Genomic DNA, 17,397 nt, shown 5'->3' on the forward strand with positions numbered 1-17,397 from the left:
CACTCTAATACTCTCTGCTGTCCATCCTTCACACTCTAATGCTCTCTGCTGTCCACATCTCACACCATTATGCTCTTTGCTGACCATCTCTCACACTCTAATGCTCTCTGTTGTCCACCTCTCACACTCTAATGCTCTCTATTGTCTACCTCCCACACTCTAATTCTCTCTACTGTCCATCTCTCACACTCGAATGCTCTCTGGTGTCCATCTCCCACACTGTAATGATCTCTGCTGTCCATCGCCTACACTCTAATGCTCTCTGCTGTCCACCTCTCATGCTCTAATGCTCTCTTCTGTCCATATCCTACACTCTAATGCACTCTACTGTCCACCTCTCACACTAATGCTCTCTGTTGTCCACCTCTCACACTCTAATACTCTCTGCTATCCACAATGTTTTCTACTGTCCACCTCTCACACTGTAATGCTCTATACTGTCCGTAATGCTCTCTGCTGTCCACCTCTCACACTCTAATGCTCTGTGATTTCCACCTCTCACACATTAATGCTCTCTACTGTCCACAATGCTTTCTGCTGTCCACCTCTCACACTCTAATGCTCTCTGATTTCCACCTCTCACACTTCAATGCTCTCTGCTGTCCATAATGCTCTCTGTTGTCCACCCCTCACACTCTAATGTTCTCTGATTTCCACCTCTCACACTTTAATGCTCTCTGCGGTCCATCTCTCACACTCTAATGCACTCTGCGGTCCATCTCTCATACTCTAATGCTCTCTGCTGTCCACCTCTCACACTTTAATGCTCTCTGCGGTCCATCTCTCACACTCTAATGCACTCTGCGGTCCATCTCTCACACTCAAGTGCTCTCTACTGTCCACCTCTCACACTCTAATGCTTTCTGATTTCCACCTCTCACACGTTAATGCTCTCTACTGTCCACAATGCTTTCTGCTGTCCACCTCTCACACTCTAATGCTCTCTGATTTCCACCTCTCACACTTTAATGCTCTCTGCTGTCTATAATGCTCTCTGTTGTCCACCCCTCACACTCTAATGCTCTCTGATTTCCATCTCTCACACTCTAATGCTCTCTGGTTTCCACCTCTCACACTCTAATGCATTCTGCTGTTCATCTCTTACACTCAAGTGCTCTCTACTGTTCATCTTTCACACTCCAGTGCCCTCTACTGTCCACCTCTCACACTCAAGTGCTCTCTACTGTCCACCTCTCACACTCTAATGCGCTCTGGTGTCCACCTCTCACACTCTAATGCTCTCTGCTGTCCATCCCTCACACTCTAATGCTCTCTGGTGTCCACCTCTCACACTCAAGTGCTCTCTTCTGTCCACCTCTCACAGTCTAATGCGCTCTGCTGATCAGCTCTCACACTCAAGTGCTCTCTACTGTCCACCTCTCACACTCAAGTGCTCTTTACTGTCTACCTCTCACACTCTAATGCGCTCTGCTGTTCATCTCTCACACTCTAATGCGCTCTGCTGTTCATCTCTCACACTCAAGTGCTCTCTACTGTCCACCTCTAGCACTCAAGTGCTCTCTACTGTCCACTTCTCACACTCTAATGCACTATGCTGTTCATCTCTCACACTCTACTGCTCTATGCTGTCCACCTCTGACACTCTAATGCGCTCTGCTGTTCATCTCTTACACTCAAGTGCTCTCTACTGTCCACCTCTCACACTCAAGTGCTCTCTACTGTCCACCTCTCACACTCTAATGCTCTCTACTGTCCATCTCTCACACTCTAATGCTCTCTGGTTTCCACCTCTCACACTCTAATGCATTCTGCTGTTCATCTCTCACACTCAAGTGCTCTCTACTGTTCATCTTTCACACTCCAGTGCCCTCTACTGTCCACCTCTCACACTCAAGTGCTCTCTACTGTCCACCTCTCACACTCTAATGCGCTCTGCTGTCCACCTCTCACACTCTAATGCTCTCTGCTGTCCATCCCTCACACTCTAATGCTCTCTGGTGTCCACCTCTCACACTCAAGTGCTCTCTTCTGTCCACCTCTCACACTCTAATGCTCTCTGCTGTCCATCTCTCACACTCTAATGCTCTCTGCTGTCCACATCTCACACTATAATGCTCTCTGCTGTCCACCTCTGACACTCTAATGCTTTCTGCTGTCCACCTCTCACACTACAATACACTCTGTTGTCCATCTCTCACACTCTAATGCTCTCTGCTGTCCACACCTCACACTATAATGCTGTTTGCTGTCCATCTCTCACACTCTAATGCTCTCTCTTCTGTCTACCTCCCACACTCTAATTCTCTCTACTGTCCATCTCTCACACTCAAATGCTCTCTGGTGTCCATCTCCCACACTGTAATGATCTCTGCTGTCCATCGCCTACACTCTAATGCTCTCTGCTGTCCACCTCTCATGCTCTAATGCTCTCTTAAGTCCATCTCTTACACTCTAATGCTCTCTACTGTCCACCTCTCACACTAATGCTCTCTGCTGTCCACCTCTCACACTGTAATGCTCTCTACTGTCCGTAATGCTCTCTGCTGTCCACCTCTCACACTCTAATGCTCTCTGATTTCCACCTCTCACACGTTAATGCTCTCTACTGTCCACAATGCTTTCTGCTGTCCACCTCTCACACTCTAATGCTCTCTGATTTCCACCTCTCACACTTTAATGCTCTCTGCTGTCCATAATGCTCTCTGTTGTCCACACCTCACACTATAATGCTCTTTGCTGTCCATCTCTCACACTCTAATGCTCTCTACTGTCTACCTCCCACACTCTAATTCTCTCTACTGTCCATCTCTCACACTCAAATGCTCTCTGGTGTCCATCTCCCACACTGTAATGATCTCTGCTGTCCATCGCCTACACTCTAATGCTCTCTGCTGTCCACCTCTCATGCTCTAATGCTCTCTTAAGTCCATCTCTTACACTCTAATGCTCTCTACTGTCCACCTCTCACACTAATGCTCTCTGCTGTCCACCTCTCACACTGTAATTCTCTCTACTGTCTGTAATGCTCTCTGCTGTCCACCTCTCACACTCTAATGCTCTCTGATTTCCACCTCTCACACGTTAATGCTCTCTACTGTCCACAATGCTTTCTGCTGTCCACCTCTCACACTCTAATGCTCTCTGATTTCCACCTCTCACACTTTAATGCTCTCTGCGGTCCATCTCTCACACTCTAATGCACTCTGCGGTCCATCTCTCATACTCTAATGCTCTCTGCTGTCCACCTCTCACACTGTAATGCGCTCTGCTGTTGATCTCTCACAGTCTAATGTGCTCTGCTGATCATCTCTCACACTCAAATGCTCTCTACTGTCCACCTCTCACACTCTAATGCGCTCTGCTGTTCATCTCTCACACTCGAATGCTATCTGCTGTCCACTTCTCACACTCTAATGCTCCCCGCTGTCCACTTCTCACACTCTAATGCTCTCTGCAGTCCATCTCTCACACTCTAATGCTGTCTGCGGTCCATCTCTCACACGCTAATGCTCTCTGCTGTCCACCTCTCACACTGTAAGGCACTCTGCTGTTCATCTCTCATGCTCTAATGCTCTCTTAAGTCCATCTCTTACACTCGAATGCTCTCTACTGTCCACCTCTCACACTAATGCTCTCTGCTGTCCACCTCTCACACTGTAATGCTCTCTACTGTCCGTAATGCTCTCTGCTGTCCACCTCTCACACTCTAATGCTCTATGATTTCCACCTCTCACACGTTAATGCTCTCTACTGTCCACAATGCTTTCTGCTGTCCACCTCTCACACTCTAATGCTCTCTGATTTCCACCTCTCACACTTTAATGCTCTCTGCTGTCCATAATGCTCTCTGTTGTCCACCCCTCACACTCTAATGCTCTCTGATTTCCACCTCTCACACTTTAATGCTCTCTGCGGTCCATCTCTCACACTCTAATGCACTCTGCGGTCCATCTCTCATACTCTAATGCTCTCTGCTGTCCACCTCTCACACTGTAATGCGCTCTGCTGTTCATCTCTCACAGTCTAATGCACTCTGCTGATCATCTCTCACACTCAAATGCTCTCTACTGTCCACCTCTCACACTCTAATGCGCTCTGCTGTTCATCTCTCACACTCGAATGCTATCTGCTGTCCACTTCTCACACTCTAATGCTCCCCGCTGTCCACTTCTCACACTCTAATGCTCTCTGCAGTCCATCTCTCACACTCTAATGCTGTCTGCGGTCCATCTCTCACACTCTAATGCTCTCTGCTGTCCACCTCTCACACTGTAAGGCGCTCTGCTGTTCATCTCTCACAGTCTAATGCGCTCTGCTGATCATCTCTCACACTCAAGTGCTCTCTACTGTCCACCTCTCACACTCAAGTGCTCTCTACTGTCCACCTCTCACACTCTAATGGGCTCTGCTGTTCATCTCTCACACTCTAATGCGCTCTGCTGTTCATCTCTCACACTCAAGTGCTCTCTACTGTCCACCTCTAGCACTCAAGTGCTCTCTACTGTCCACTTCTCACACTCTAATGCACTCTGATGTTCATCTCTTACACTCTAATGCTCTCTGCTGTCCATCTCTGACACTCTAATGCTTTCTGCTGTCCACCTCTCACACTCTAATACTCTCTGCTGTCCATCCCTCACACTCTAATGCTCTCTGCTGTTCACATCTCACACTATAATGCTCTTTGCTGTCCATCTCTCACACTATAATGCTCTCTGTTGTCCACCTCTCACACTCTAATGATCTCTACTGTCTACCTCCCACACTCTAATTCTCTCTACTGTCCATCTCTCACACTCGAATGCTCTCTGGTGTCCATCTCCCACACTGTAATGATCTCTGCTGTCCATCGCCTACACTCTAATGCTCTCTGCTGTCCACCTCTCATACTCTAATACTCTCTTCTGTCCATATGTTACACTCTAATGCTCTCTACTGTCCACCTCTCACATGAATGCTCTCTGTTGTCCACCTCTCACACTCTAATACTCTCTGCTATCCACAATGTTTTCTGCTGTCCACCTCTCACACTGTAATGCTCTCTACTGTCCGTAATGCTCTCTGCTGTCCACCTCTCACACTCTAATGCTCTCTGATTTCCACCTCTCACACATTAATGCTCTCTACTGTCCACAATGCTTTCTGCTGTCCACCTCTCACACTCTAATGCTCTCTGATTTCCACCTCGCACACTTTAATGCTCTCTGCTGTCCATAATGCTCTCTGTTGTCCACCCCTCACACTCTAATGTTCTCTGATTTCCACCTCTCACACTTCAATGCTCTCTGCGGTCCATCTCTCACACTCTAATGCACTCTGCGGTCCATCTCTAATACTCTAATGCTCTCAGCTGTCCACCTCTCACACTGTAATGCGCTCTGCTGTTCATCTCTCACAGTCTAATGCACTCTGCTGATCATCTCTCACACTCAAGTGCTCTCTACTGTCCACCTCTCACACTCTAATGCGCTCTGCTGTTCATCTCTCACACTCGAATGCTATCTGCTGTCCACTTCTCACACTCTAATGCTCCCCGCTGTCCACTTCTCGAACTCTATAGCTCTCTGCAGTCCATCTCTCACACTCTAATGCTCTCTGCGGTCCATCTCTCACACTCTAATGCTCTCTGCTGTCCACCTCTCACACTGTAAGGTGCTCTGCTGTTCATCTCTCACAGTCTAATGCGCTCTGCTGATTATCTCTCACACTCAAGTGCTCTCTACTGTCCACCTCTCACACTCAAGTGCTCTCTACTGTCCACCTCTCACACTCTAATGTGCTCTGCTGTTCATCTCTCACACTCTAGTGCGCACTGCTGTTCATCTCTCACACTCAAGTGCTCTCTACTCTCCACCTCTAGCACTCAAGTGCTCTCTACTGTCCACTTCTCACACTCTAATGCACTCTTCTGTTCATCTCTCACACTCTAATGCTCTCCGCTGTCCATCTCTGACACTCTAATGCTTTCTGCTGTCCACCTCTCACACTCTAATACTCTCTGCTGTCCATCCCTCACACTCTAATGCTCTCTGCTGTCCACATCGCACACTATAATGCTCTTTGTTGTCCATCTCTCACACTGTAATGCTCTCTGTTGTCCACCTCTCACATTCTAATGCTCTCTACTGTCTACCTCCCACACTCTAATTCTCTCTACTATCCATGTCTCACACTCGAATGCTCTCTGGTGTCCATCTCCTACACTGTAATGATCTCTGCTGTCCATCGCCTACACTCTAATGCTCTCTGCTGTCCACCTCTCATGCTCTAATGCTCTCTTCTGTCCATCTCTTAACTCTAATGCTCTCTACTGTCCATCTCTCACAAGCGAATGCTCTCTGCTGTCACCACTCACACTAATGCTCTCTGTTGTCCACCTCTCACACACTAATACTCTCTGCTGTCCACAATGCTTTCTGCTGTCCACCTCTCACACTGTAATGCTTTCTGCTGTCCGTAATGCTCTCTGCTGTCCACCTCTCACACTCTAATGCTCTCTGATTTCCACCTCTCACATGTTAATGCTCTCTACTGTCCACAATGCTTTCTGTTGTCCACCTCTCACACTCTAATGCTCTCTGATTTCCACCTCTCACAATTTAATGCTCTCTGCTGTCCATAATGCTCTCTGTTGTCCACCCCTCACACTCTAATGCTCTCTGATTTCCACCTCTCACACTTTAATGCTCTCTGCTGTCCATAATGTTCTCTGCTGTCCACCTCTCACACTTTAATGCTCTCTGATTTCCACCTCTCACACTTCAATGCTCTCTGCTGTCCATAATGCTCTCTGCTGTCCACCTCTCACACTCTAATGCTCTCTGATTTCCACCTCTCACACTTGAATGCTCACTGCTGTACATAATGCTCTCTGCTGTCCACCTCTCACACTCTAATGCTCTCTGATTTCCACCTCTCACACTTTAATGCTCTCTGCTGTCCATAATGCTCTCTGCTGTCCACCTCTCACTCTGGAATGTTCTCTTCTTTCCACCTCTTACACTCTAATGCTCACTACTGTCCACCTCTCACAGTGGTACATATGCCGCCTACTGTATTTGCGTGTTTCCCCTTCTGAAGACATCTCTCCTGTGCCCTCATACCCACTTGAATGCCCCCTGAGGATCATGTTTTACTGCAGGGCTCTGCGTGCCACCCTTCGCCTCCAATGCCCTCGGTTATATTCTCACATGAATATATATTCTCCTTCAGCGGGCACCCTATTTTAGTGCCCAGCCTTCTACAGTATGGACTGTTTAGTGCCCATGCTCCTTAGCGTTCACCCTGCTGGATGCCCACCCTTCGTTCACTGTGCACCCTGCTTACGTGTCTGGACTTCTGTAGTGCGCCCCTGCTACAGTGAGGAACCCGGCTCGGTGCACACCTGTCTTCAGTACCCCCGCCCCCTTCCAGTGCACACTCTGCTTCAGCACCTGCCTTCCCTGAATGCACCACCCTTGCACCCCTAGCTGTCCTCAATGTCTACCTCCCAATCAGGTCCATCACACATTTCGCAACCCTCCGCACGCATTGCCATTGCACCCCTGGCGTGTACACCAGCTTCCCCTGTGCATCTGCCTGTAGACCCCCGCCCCTCCCAGGTTAGGCGCCCGAGGGTCTCTCTAGTGCAATGACGTCATCGCCTTCTCTCTCCACAGCTCGACTTTGATGTGGGTCGAGTCCAGATGAATTTCCTGCACCTGCTCAGCTCGGAGGCGGTCCAGCACGTCACCATCCACTGCCTAAATGTCAGCGTGTGGCAGGGGGGTCTTGACAGCCAAGCACCCCAGAAAGCTGTGCGTTTCAAGGCCTGGAACGGGCAGATGTTTGAGGCTGGAGGGCAGTTCCAGCCAGAGGTGGCGCTGGACGATTGCAGGGTAAGGAGACTGGGTTCATCAGACGATTGCACTGTGTGTCACTTCCTGTCATCCATGTTGAGATCATGTGTAGGCTTGTGAAACTCTCAATAATGTGTATTCATATGGTAGTGCTTGTAGTGCAGCATTGTGAGTAGCGTTGTTTGGTGAGGGGGAGGCAGGGGGGGCGGGTTCCCTATTTCCTGGCTCAAGGATTGTTCATCCACTGTAACTTGTAAAGCCCTCCATTGCCTCCTGAAGCTTGGTCTGTGCTCAATAACTACCCCAGTAATAGGAATAGAAATCATTCTTAAGGTGAATGAATGAAAAGTGTGTGACAAACTGGAGAACAAAAAAGCACAAAGTGTAGATATGAGAAATATGAACAGCAGGAACGGGATTCCCAGAAGACAATACGTGATGCTTGAGGGGGCGGGATCCAGCGTGTACATTTGCCTGAGTGGACACAGACAACAATTCCATAAAGGGCGGACATCGAATCCAGGCGCAGGAGAACGGCTGTTCCGGAAGAGTGGCTGTTAGGCAGAATTATATGCAGTGCCCTTTGGAACACTGCATACAATTAATACTAAAAGTGACAGTACACATTCACCTTTGGTACAAGCCTGTACTACACAGTAAAAGTGGTAGCGATGGCTGAGCAGCCAGACTTATCTTAAGAGTAAAGTGAGCAGTATCAATAGTCACACAAAGGACATCAATTACTAGGATTCAAACAAACACTGACTCAAGGTTTCTGAGTAAAAGAATATACATTTATTTACACATCAGTTATATAACATTTCAATAAAGTAAAGCAGTTGAAAAATCACACTGTTAATACACTACACCACACCCAATAGATTCTGGACAGGTTAGGCTCAAAATGAAGTGTGAGCAAAATGGCACTCCAGCAATTTAAAAGGGAGGGAAAGACAAAGTTAGGCAAGAATTGAACAACACCAACAAGTAAGTAAGCAGGGCAATCTAGAAAAAGGAACTATAGCAAGGAAATCAAATTAAAGGGGCCTGGCCCAAAGTCAAGGGACCAAAGTCTTTGCTCAAGATCACCCAGTTCAGGGTAGTTCGCGGTTAAGTCTTAGCCAAGAGTTAATGACGAAGTTGGTCGGTAGAAAAGTTAGTTTAAAGAGTAGAGAAGGACAACCCCTCAGATTGAAGAAAGATTTCACACACCTTCACCGCGGCTGGACGAAACAAACAACCGGATTTGCACAGTACCTTTAAATGGAGAAGAAGCTGTAGCTGAGGCAGACGGTCCTGGCAGGTCCTGCAGGCTCATGGTTCCTGAAGCGACTGTCGGATGACATGAAGTAAGAAGACTGGAGGGTCCTGCACTGCCCAGGGAAGAAACCAGCAGCAGAGCAAACCAACAAATAAAAGGTGCGCTCCTTAAAACCCAAGCAGGGTTCGACCTTCCTGGCTATCCCGTTCACTGTAGCTCTGTACAGCAAATCCGACCAGAGGAGGGAGTCCTGGCTTGCAGTTTGGGCGAACTGGTTGGTCCCACCAGCTCAGGGGAAGAAGATTCCTGGTAGATCTTCTCTGTCGTTGGAGTCTGAAGATTCAGACCTGCAGCAGGGCTTCACCGTGTGGTTCAGTCGTTGCAGGGGTCCTCTTCTGTCAGCTCCTCGTCGGTTCTTTCGTTCCAGTGGCGACTCTGCCTTTCCAGACCCAGAGACCTGCTTTTTATGCAGTTTTCCCCCATTCACACAGCCTGGCTGTCAATCACACAGCAGGGTGGCTGTCCTGGCAGGACAGTCACCTAGCCAATCAAACAGGAGTGCGACTTGGGTTACCAAGGGAACCCATGGCAGGGGTCCTAAAACCCCTCCCTCACATCCTGCCTACCCAGACTTTCAGGCACCTAATTAGGGCTTCTGGGTGGAAGCCCGAGAAAGGACGGTGAACAAAGGGACCAAACCTGGTTAGGCACGCAGAGTAAAACACAAGAGACATTTTCAAAAAGAAATGGCGAATAAACCCAGCCAGAACCATATAAAAACGTATATGGTCTAGCGGGTTTAAGTTTGAGGCTACCAAGATAGCATAAAACAATACCAAGGTTATTTAAGATAACCGCGGTAGGAAAAATAGGGTAGTTAGTTACCACTGCCACCAGCCAAGTCTTTATGAAAAGAGAGCAAAACATTGCTCCAAGAGAAACAGACAAAAAGGGATAAGTATTAACCCTTCTCAGTACTCTATGAAAGATAGTTTGTACTGGGTCTGTGGATTTTAAAAAGACTAATAAAGTCAATGGCAACTTTACTTGTTCTGGGAGACAGTAGTCAGTCCCAGAAAATGGAGAATGAGTTGGGAAGTCTAAAAGACAACCCTGTGTCACTGCACTGAAGGTGCTGTGTGACACACAGTAAAAAAAATGATGCCTATGGAGTAGGTGAGGCTCCACAGTCTATGAACACAAGAAAATGTTAAACACACACAGCAAAACACATGTAAGAGTGGGATAAAAAGGCTCACCTCTTACCAGGTGAAAAAATAAATCCTAGAAATCCAGCAAAGCTGCTGAGGGACTCAGTAGGTAAGGGAAATTAGCCATTCTGGAGAATTCTTCCTAACAGTGGCAATGGCAATTCCAAAGACGAAGTAGTGGCACATTCATGAATGAGGGTGGACATCCAATACAGGTGCAGAACGGCTGTTCCAGAAGAGAGGCAATGGCAATTCCAAAGACGGAGTAGTGGCACATTCATGAATGAGGGTGGACATCGAATCCCGGTGCAGGAGTATGGCTGTTCTGGAAGAGTGGCAATGGCAATTCCAAAGACGAAGTAGTGGCAAGTTCATGAATGAGGGTGGACATCGAATCCAGGTGCAGGAGTATGGCTGTTCTGGAAGAGTGTTGAATAAAATTCCAAAGACAAAGTAGTGGCACGTTTATGAATGAGGGTGGACATTGAATCCAGGTGCAGGAGAACAGCTGTTCCAGAAGAGGGGCGATGGCAATTCCAAAGACGAAGTAGTGGCAAGTTCATGAATGAGGGTGGACATCGAATCCAGGTGCAGGAGTACGGCTGTTCCAGAAAAGAGACAATGGCAATTCCAAAGACGAAGTAGTGGCACATTCATGAATGAGGGTGGACATCGAATCCAGGCGCAGGAGAATAGCTGTTCCAGAAGAGAGGCAATGGCAATTCGAAAGACAAAGTAGTGGCCCATTCATGAATGAGGGTGGACATCCAATCCAGGTGCAGAACGGATGTTCTAGAAGAGAGGCTATGGCAATTCCAAAGACAAAGTAGTTGCACGTTCATGACTGAGGGTGGACCTCCAATCCAGGTGCAGGAGAACGGCTGTTCCAGAAGAGAGGCAATGGCAATTCCAAAGACAAAGTAGTGAGACGTTCATAAATGAAGGTGGACATCGAATGAGAACAGCTGTTCCAGAAGAGAGGCGATGGCAATTCCAAAGACAAAGTAGTGGCACGTTCATGAATGAGGGTGGCTATTGAATGCGAACAGCTGTTCCAGGGAAAGGCGATGGAATTTTCCAAGACGAAGTAGTGGCAAGTTCATGAATGAGGGTGGCATTGAATCCAGGTGCAGGATTATGGCTGTTCCGTAAGAGTGGCAGTGGCAGTGGCAATTCCAAAGATGAAGTAGTGGCAAGTTCATGAATGAGGGTGGACATCGAATCCAGGTGCAGGAGTACGGCTGTTCTGGAAGAGTGGCGATGGCAATTCCAAAGACGAAGTAGTGGCACGTTTATGAATGAGGGTGTACATTGAATCCAGGTGCAGGAGAACAGCTGTTCCGGAAGAGGGGCGATGACAATTCCAAAGACAAAGTAGGTGCAAGTTCATGAATGAGGGTGGACATCGAATCCAGGTGCAGGAGAGCAGCTGTTCCAGAAGAGAGGCAATGGCAATTCCAAAGACAAAGTAGTGGCCCATTCATGAATGAGGGTGGACATCCAATCCAGGTGCAGAATGGATGTTCTAGAAGAGAGGCGATGGCAATTCCAAAGACGAAGTAGTGGCACCTTCATGAATGAGGGTGGGCATCAAATTCAGGTGCAGGAGAACGGCTGTTCCAGAAGAGAGGCGATGGAAATTCCAAAGATGAAGTAGTGGCATGTTCATGAATGAGGGTGGACATCCAATCCAGATGCAGCAGAACGGCTGTTCCAGAAGAGAGGCGATGGAAATTCCAAAGTTGAAGTAGTAGCAAATTCATGTATGAGGGTGGACATCAAATTCAGGTGCAGGAGAATGGCTGTTCCAGAAGAGAGGCAATGGCAATTCCAAAGACGAAGTAGTGGCACATTCATGAATGAGGGTGGACATCAAATGAGAACGGTTGTTCCAGAAGAGAGGCGATGGCAATTCCAAAGACGAAGTAGTGAAACGTTCATGAATGAGGGTGGACATTGAATGAGAACGCTGTTCCAGAAGAGAGGCAATGGCAATTCCAAAGAAAAAGCAGTGGCAAATTCAAGAATGAGGGTGGACATCAAATTCAGGCGCAGGAGAATGGCTGTTCCAGAAGAGAGGCGATGACAATTCTAAAGACGACATGCCATAGCCAAACACAACCTGAGGTAACCAACCAACCAACACCTGAGGCCTGGCTTGAGCATGTGGTGCCAGCATGTCATAGACAAACACCACCTGAGGCCTGTGTTGAGCATATGGTGCAGGCATGTCATAACCAACCACCACCTGAGGCTTGTGTTGAGCATAAGGTGCAGGAATGCCATAACCAACCACCACCTGAGGCCTGTGTTGAGCATAAGGTGCAGGACTGCCATAGCCAACCACCACCCGAGGCCTGTGTTGAGCATATGGTGCAGGCATGTCATAGCCAACCACCACCGGAGGCCTGTGTTGAGCATAAGGTGCAGGACTGCCCTAGCCAACCACCACATGAGGCCTGTGTTGAGCATAAGGTGCAGGACTGCCATAGCCAACCACCACCTGATGCCTGTGTTGAGCATAAGGCGCAGCACTGCCATAGCCAACCACCACCTGAGGCCTGTGTTGAGCATATGGTACAGGCATGTCATAGCCAGCCACCACCTGAGGCCTGTGTTGAGCATAAGGTGCAGGACTGCCATAGCCAACCACCACTTGAGGCCTGTGTTGAGCATATGGTGCAGGCATGTCATAGCCAACCACCACCCGAGGCCTGTATTGAGCATATGGTGCAGGAATGTCATAGCCAACCACCCCCTGAGGCCTGTATTGAGTATATGGTGCAGGCTTGTCATAGCCAACCACCATGGGAGGCCTGTGTTAAGCATATGGTGCAGGCATGTCATAGCCAACCACCACCCGAGGCCTGTATTGAGCATATGGTACAGGCATGTCATAGCCAACCACCACCCGAGGCCTGTGTTGAGCATATGGTGCAGGCATGTCATAGCCAACCACCACCCGAGGCCTGTGTTGAGCATATGGTGCAGGACTGTCATAGCCAACCACCACCCGAGGCCTGTGTTGAGCATAAGGTGCAGGACTGCCATAGCCAACCACCACCCGAGGCCTGTGTTGAGCATATGGGGCAGGCATGTCATAATCAGTCACTACTTGCCATAGCCGAACACTAACAGACACCTGGCAGCTAGGATGCAGGCACCCCATAGCCAACCACTATGACCTGGGGTGGAGGATATGAGACAGCCACCTGCATAGCCAACCACTGAGACCTGGGGTGGGGGATATGGCATAGGCACCCGTATAGCCAACCACTGAGACCTGGGGTCGGGGATGTGATGCAGGCACCTGCACAGCCAACCACAGAGACCTGGGGTCGGGATGTGATGCAGGCACCTGCACAGCCAACCACAGAGACCTGGGGTTGGGGATATGATGCGGCCTCCTGCATACCCAACCACTGAGATCTAGGGTGGGGGATATGAGGCAGACACCCACATAGCCAGCCACCGAGACCTGGGGTGGGGGATATGAGGCAGACACCAGCATAGCCAGACACCGAGACCTGGGGTGGGGGATATGAGGCAGCCACCCGCATAGCCAACCACTGAGACCTGGGGTGGAGGCTATGAGACAGCCACCTGCATAGCCAACCACTGAGACCTGGGGTGGGGATATGAGGCAGCCGCCCGCATAGCCAACCACTGAGACCTGGGTTGGGGATATGTGGCATGCACCTGCATAGCCAGACACTGAGACCTGGGATGGGGGATATGAGGCAGCCACCTGCATAGCAAGCCACCAAGACCTGGGGTGGATATGAAGCAGCCACCTGCATAGCCAGCCACCGAGACCTGGGATGGGGATATGAGGCAGGCACCTGCATAGGCAACCACTGAGACCTGGTGTGGGGATATGAGGCAGGCACCTGCATAGCCAGACACTGAGACCTGGGGTGGGGGATATGAGGCAGCCACCCGCATAGCCAACCACTGAGACCTGGGGTGAGGGATATGAGGCAGCCACCCGCATAGCCAACCACAGAGATGTGGGGTGGGGGATATGAGGCAGTCACCCGCACAGCCAACCACTGAGACCTGGGGTGGGGGATATGAGGCAGCCACCCGCATAGCCAGACACTGAGACCTGGGGTGGGGGATATGAGGCAGCCACCCGCACAGCCAGACACTGAGACCTGGGGTGGGGGATATGAGGCAGGCACCCGCATAGCCAACCACTGAGACCTCGGGTGGGGGATATGAGGCAGCCACCTGCATAGCCAGCCACCGAGACCTGGGATGGGGATATGAAGCAGGCACCTGCATAGCCAACCACTGAGACCTGGAGTGGGGGATATGAGGCAGGCACCTGCATAGCCAACCACTGAGACCTGGAGTGGGGGATATGAGGCAGGCACCTGCATAGCCAGACACTGAGACCTGGGGTGGGGGATATGAGGCAGCCACCCGCATAGCCAACCACTGAGACCTGGGGTGGAGATATGAGGCAGCCACCCGCATAGCCAACCACTGAGACCTGGGGTGGGGCATATGAGGCAGGCACCTGCATAGCCAACCACTGAGACCTAGTGTTAGGGAGAATTCTCAAGAATGTGCTCATTTCCCTTACCTTTTGAGACCCCCAGCAACTTTGCTGATTTCTAGGATCTGAATTTTAACCTGGGAAGAGTGTGAGCCTTTTTTTCCCCACTCTTCCATGTATTTTTATGTGTGTTTTACTTTTGTGTTCTTTGGTTATGGAGTTTTAAAACAACTCCATAGGCATCATCTTTTTCTGTGTGTCACACAGCACCTCCAGTGCAGTGGCACAGGGGTGTCTTTCAGACTCCCCAAGGTTTAAATACCTTCTCTGAGACTGACTACTGTCTCCCAGAGCATGTAAAGTTAAATTGACTTTACTAGTCTCTTTAAATGTACAGACCCAGTACACACTATCTTCCTGTAGAGTGCTGGAGGGGTTGCCTAGCATTCCCTGAGTCAAAACACTCATGTAGCAGTCAAATGTTACCCTTTCCCACTTGAAATGACTGGTGGCAGTGGTTTTAAACAAACTACCATAACTTTTCCCGACAGCGAACACCGGTAGCTAAAAATCGGGTCAGCCATGTTTTCCAAGATGGCGCCCAAGACCTATCTGTAAAAACAGACTGGTCAACTTTTTTCACCATTTCTTTTTGGAAAGGTCCTACTTGTGTTTGTATCTGCATGCCAAACCAGGTTTGGTCCCTTAGTTTGTTGGCCTTTGGCGGGCTTCAGTGCAGAAGCCCTCCTCTGGCGCCAGAGTGTCTCGGGTGGACAGGATGTGAGGGAGGTGCCCAAAACTCCCTGTGCTTAGTCTCCTAGGAGACCTGAATGCCCTCTGGCGTGATTGGCCGGCTGGCTGTCCAGAAAGGACAGCCACCCTGCTGTGTGAGTGACAGCTGGGCTGGAATTAAATGGAGGAAAAATGTTTAAAAGCAGGTCTCTGGGACTTGGAAAGCAGAGTCGACCACTGGAACGAAAGAACCAAAGACGAGCTGAAGGAAGAGGTCTGCTGCAACTCCTGGACGACTGGTGAAGCGCTGCTGCAGGTCTGAATTGCCTGAAACTCCATCGACAGAGAAGCCCTTCAAGGTTAACTTCTTCCCTTGAGTTTGATGGGAACAACCAATTCGTAAGCCGCCTGGACTCCGTCCCCATACTGGTCGAATTTTCTCCAGAGTGCTGTTGAAAACCGGATAGCCAGTGGGAAGGATACCAGTTCGTGTCTTTAAGGCACTCACTCCTTAAACTGACATTTTTCCAAGCTTGTGGCCTCTTCCCTCAGCAGTTCAGGAACCTCCGGACGTCCTCCTTCTTGTCCTCGCAACTGAAGCTCAGGAACAGCGAGATCTGCAGGAACTGCCAGGAACAACTGCTTCAGCTACAGCTTTTCTTCACTTACAAGGTGCTGTGCAAGTGCTGTGCAGAACTCTGTTCGGCCGCGGTGAATGTTTGTAAAACTTTCCAGACTTTTAAGGCTTGTCCTTCCCTAAACCAACATCTAACTTTTTGTCTGACCAAATTCTTCTAAGATCCATGGCAAAGACTTTACCGTTTACTACCAGAACTGTGCTATCTATACAGGACTCTGAACCATTGACTTTGGCCCAGGCCTATTGAATTGAACTGCTCGTTGTAGTGAACTGAAACCCTTTGCCCTGCCTATGAAAGTATTTGTACTGTTGATTCTTATAACCTTGTGTTTTTACCCCTTTTTAAAGTAACTGAACTTGTTCAGAAACTGATTGGTTGTGTACTGTAGTATATTAGATTGTGATATTGAGCTGCTCTTACTAGTGGAATGTTTTCCAAATGACTGTGTAAATAAATGTATATTCTTTTACCAAGAAACTCGAGTAAGTGGTTGTTTGAATAACTGTATTTGCTAGTTCTTTGTGTAACCTGTTGTACTGCTCACTTTACTCTTGAGATAAGTCTGGCTGCTCAGCCACTGCTACCACATAACTGTGTAGTAGAGGCTTTTACCAAAGGTGAAATTGTACTTACACTTGTAGTCTTAATTGTGTGTAGTGTTCCCAAAGGGTACTGCATGTGATTCTGCCTAACACCTGGGGTTGGGGATATGATGCAGGCACCTGCATAGCCAACCACAGAGACCTGGTGTGGGGGTTATGAGGCACTATTGAAAAAAGGAACATACAATGCATTAGGATGGACCTGGAAGACTTTGTGGCTAGTGCAGGGAAGGACACCAGTCCCCACTTTGCTGATCTGTGACTTGTGAAGAGCAAAGCACCAGAAGATCAGGAGTGGCTCAGAAAGACACTCCTTTAGTGATCCAGAAGGGACTGCGCTGTGTTCCAGCCTACAAACAATAAGGTCTTCCTTTGGCCTGACTGGATAGGCCCAACCCCAAGACTTGGAAGGCCTGTAAATAGACTTTCTATCGGCATAGCTTTGCCTCAAGGAGCTTGGAAAGGCCATGTGGATCTCAGCTTGGATTCCATCAGACCTTCTTTCTGGATCCTGACAAATGTCGCGAACCATAGATATCACAATTAAGAGGACTTCCTAATCCCAGATTGTTGTACATGAAAGCAAAAGGCTCATCACAGGATCACTACTTGGAAAAAAGCGATATTTGGGTCAATGGCCACAGGTT

General features: G+C 49.0%; 1 protein-coding gene across 2 annotated transcripts in view; it reads left to right on the plus strand.

Annotated features, from left to right (window-relative positions):
* COL27A1 (collagen type XXVII alpha 1 chain) overlaps window positions 1-17,397 on the plus strand; it is a 1,990,256-nt gene that overhangs the window by 1,921,167 nt on the left and 51,692 nt on the right. For both annotated transcript variants that reach the window (XM_069609095.1, XM_069609096.1), the window contains exon 60: window positions 7,620-7,838. In XM_069609095.1, the coding sequence (XP_069465196.1) occupies window positions 7,620-7,838 (219 nt within the window). The remainder of the gene's footprint in view (window positions 1-7,619; window positions 7,839-17,397) is intronic.

Source organism: Ambystoma mexicanum, chromosome 8 (genome assembly GCF_040938575.1).
Source record: "Ambystoma mexicanum isolate Mex_15411 chromosome 8, UKY_AmexF1_1, whole genome shotgun sequence".
Lineage (NCBI taxonomy): Eukaryota > Metazoa > Chordata > Amphibia > Caudata > Ambystomatidae > Ambystoma > Ambystoma mexicanum.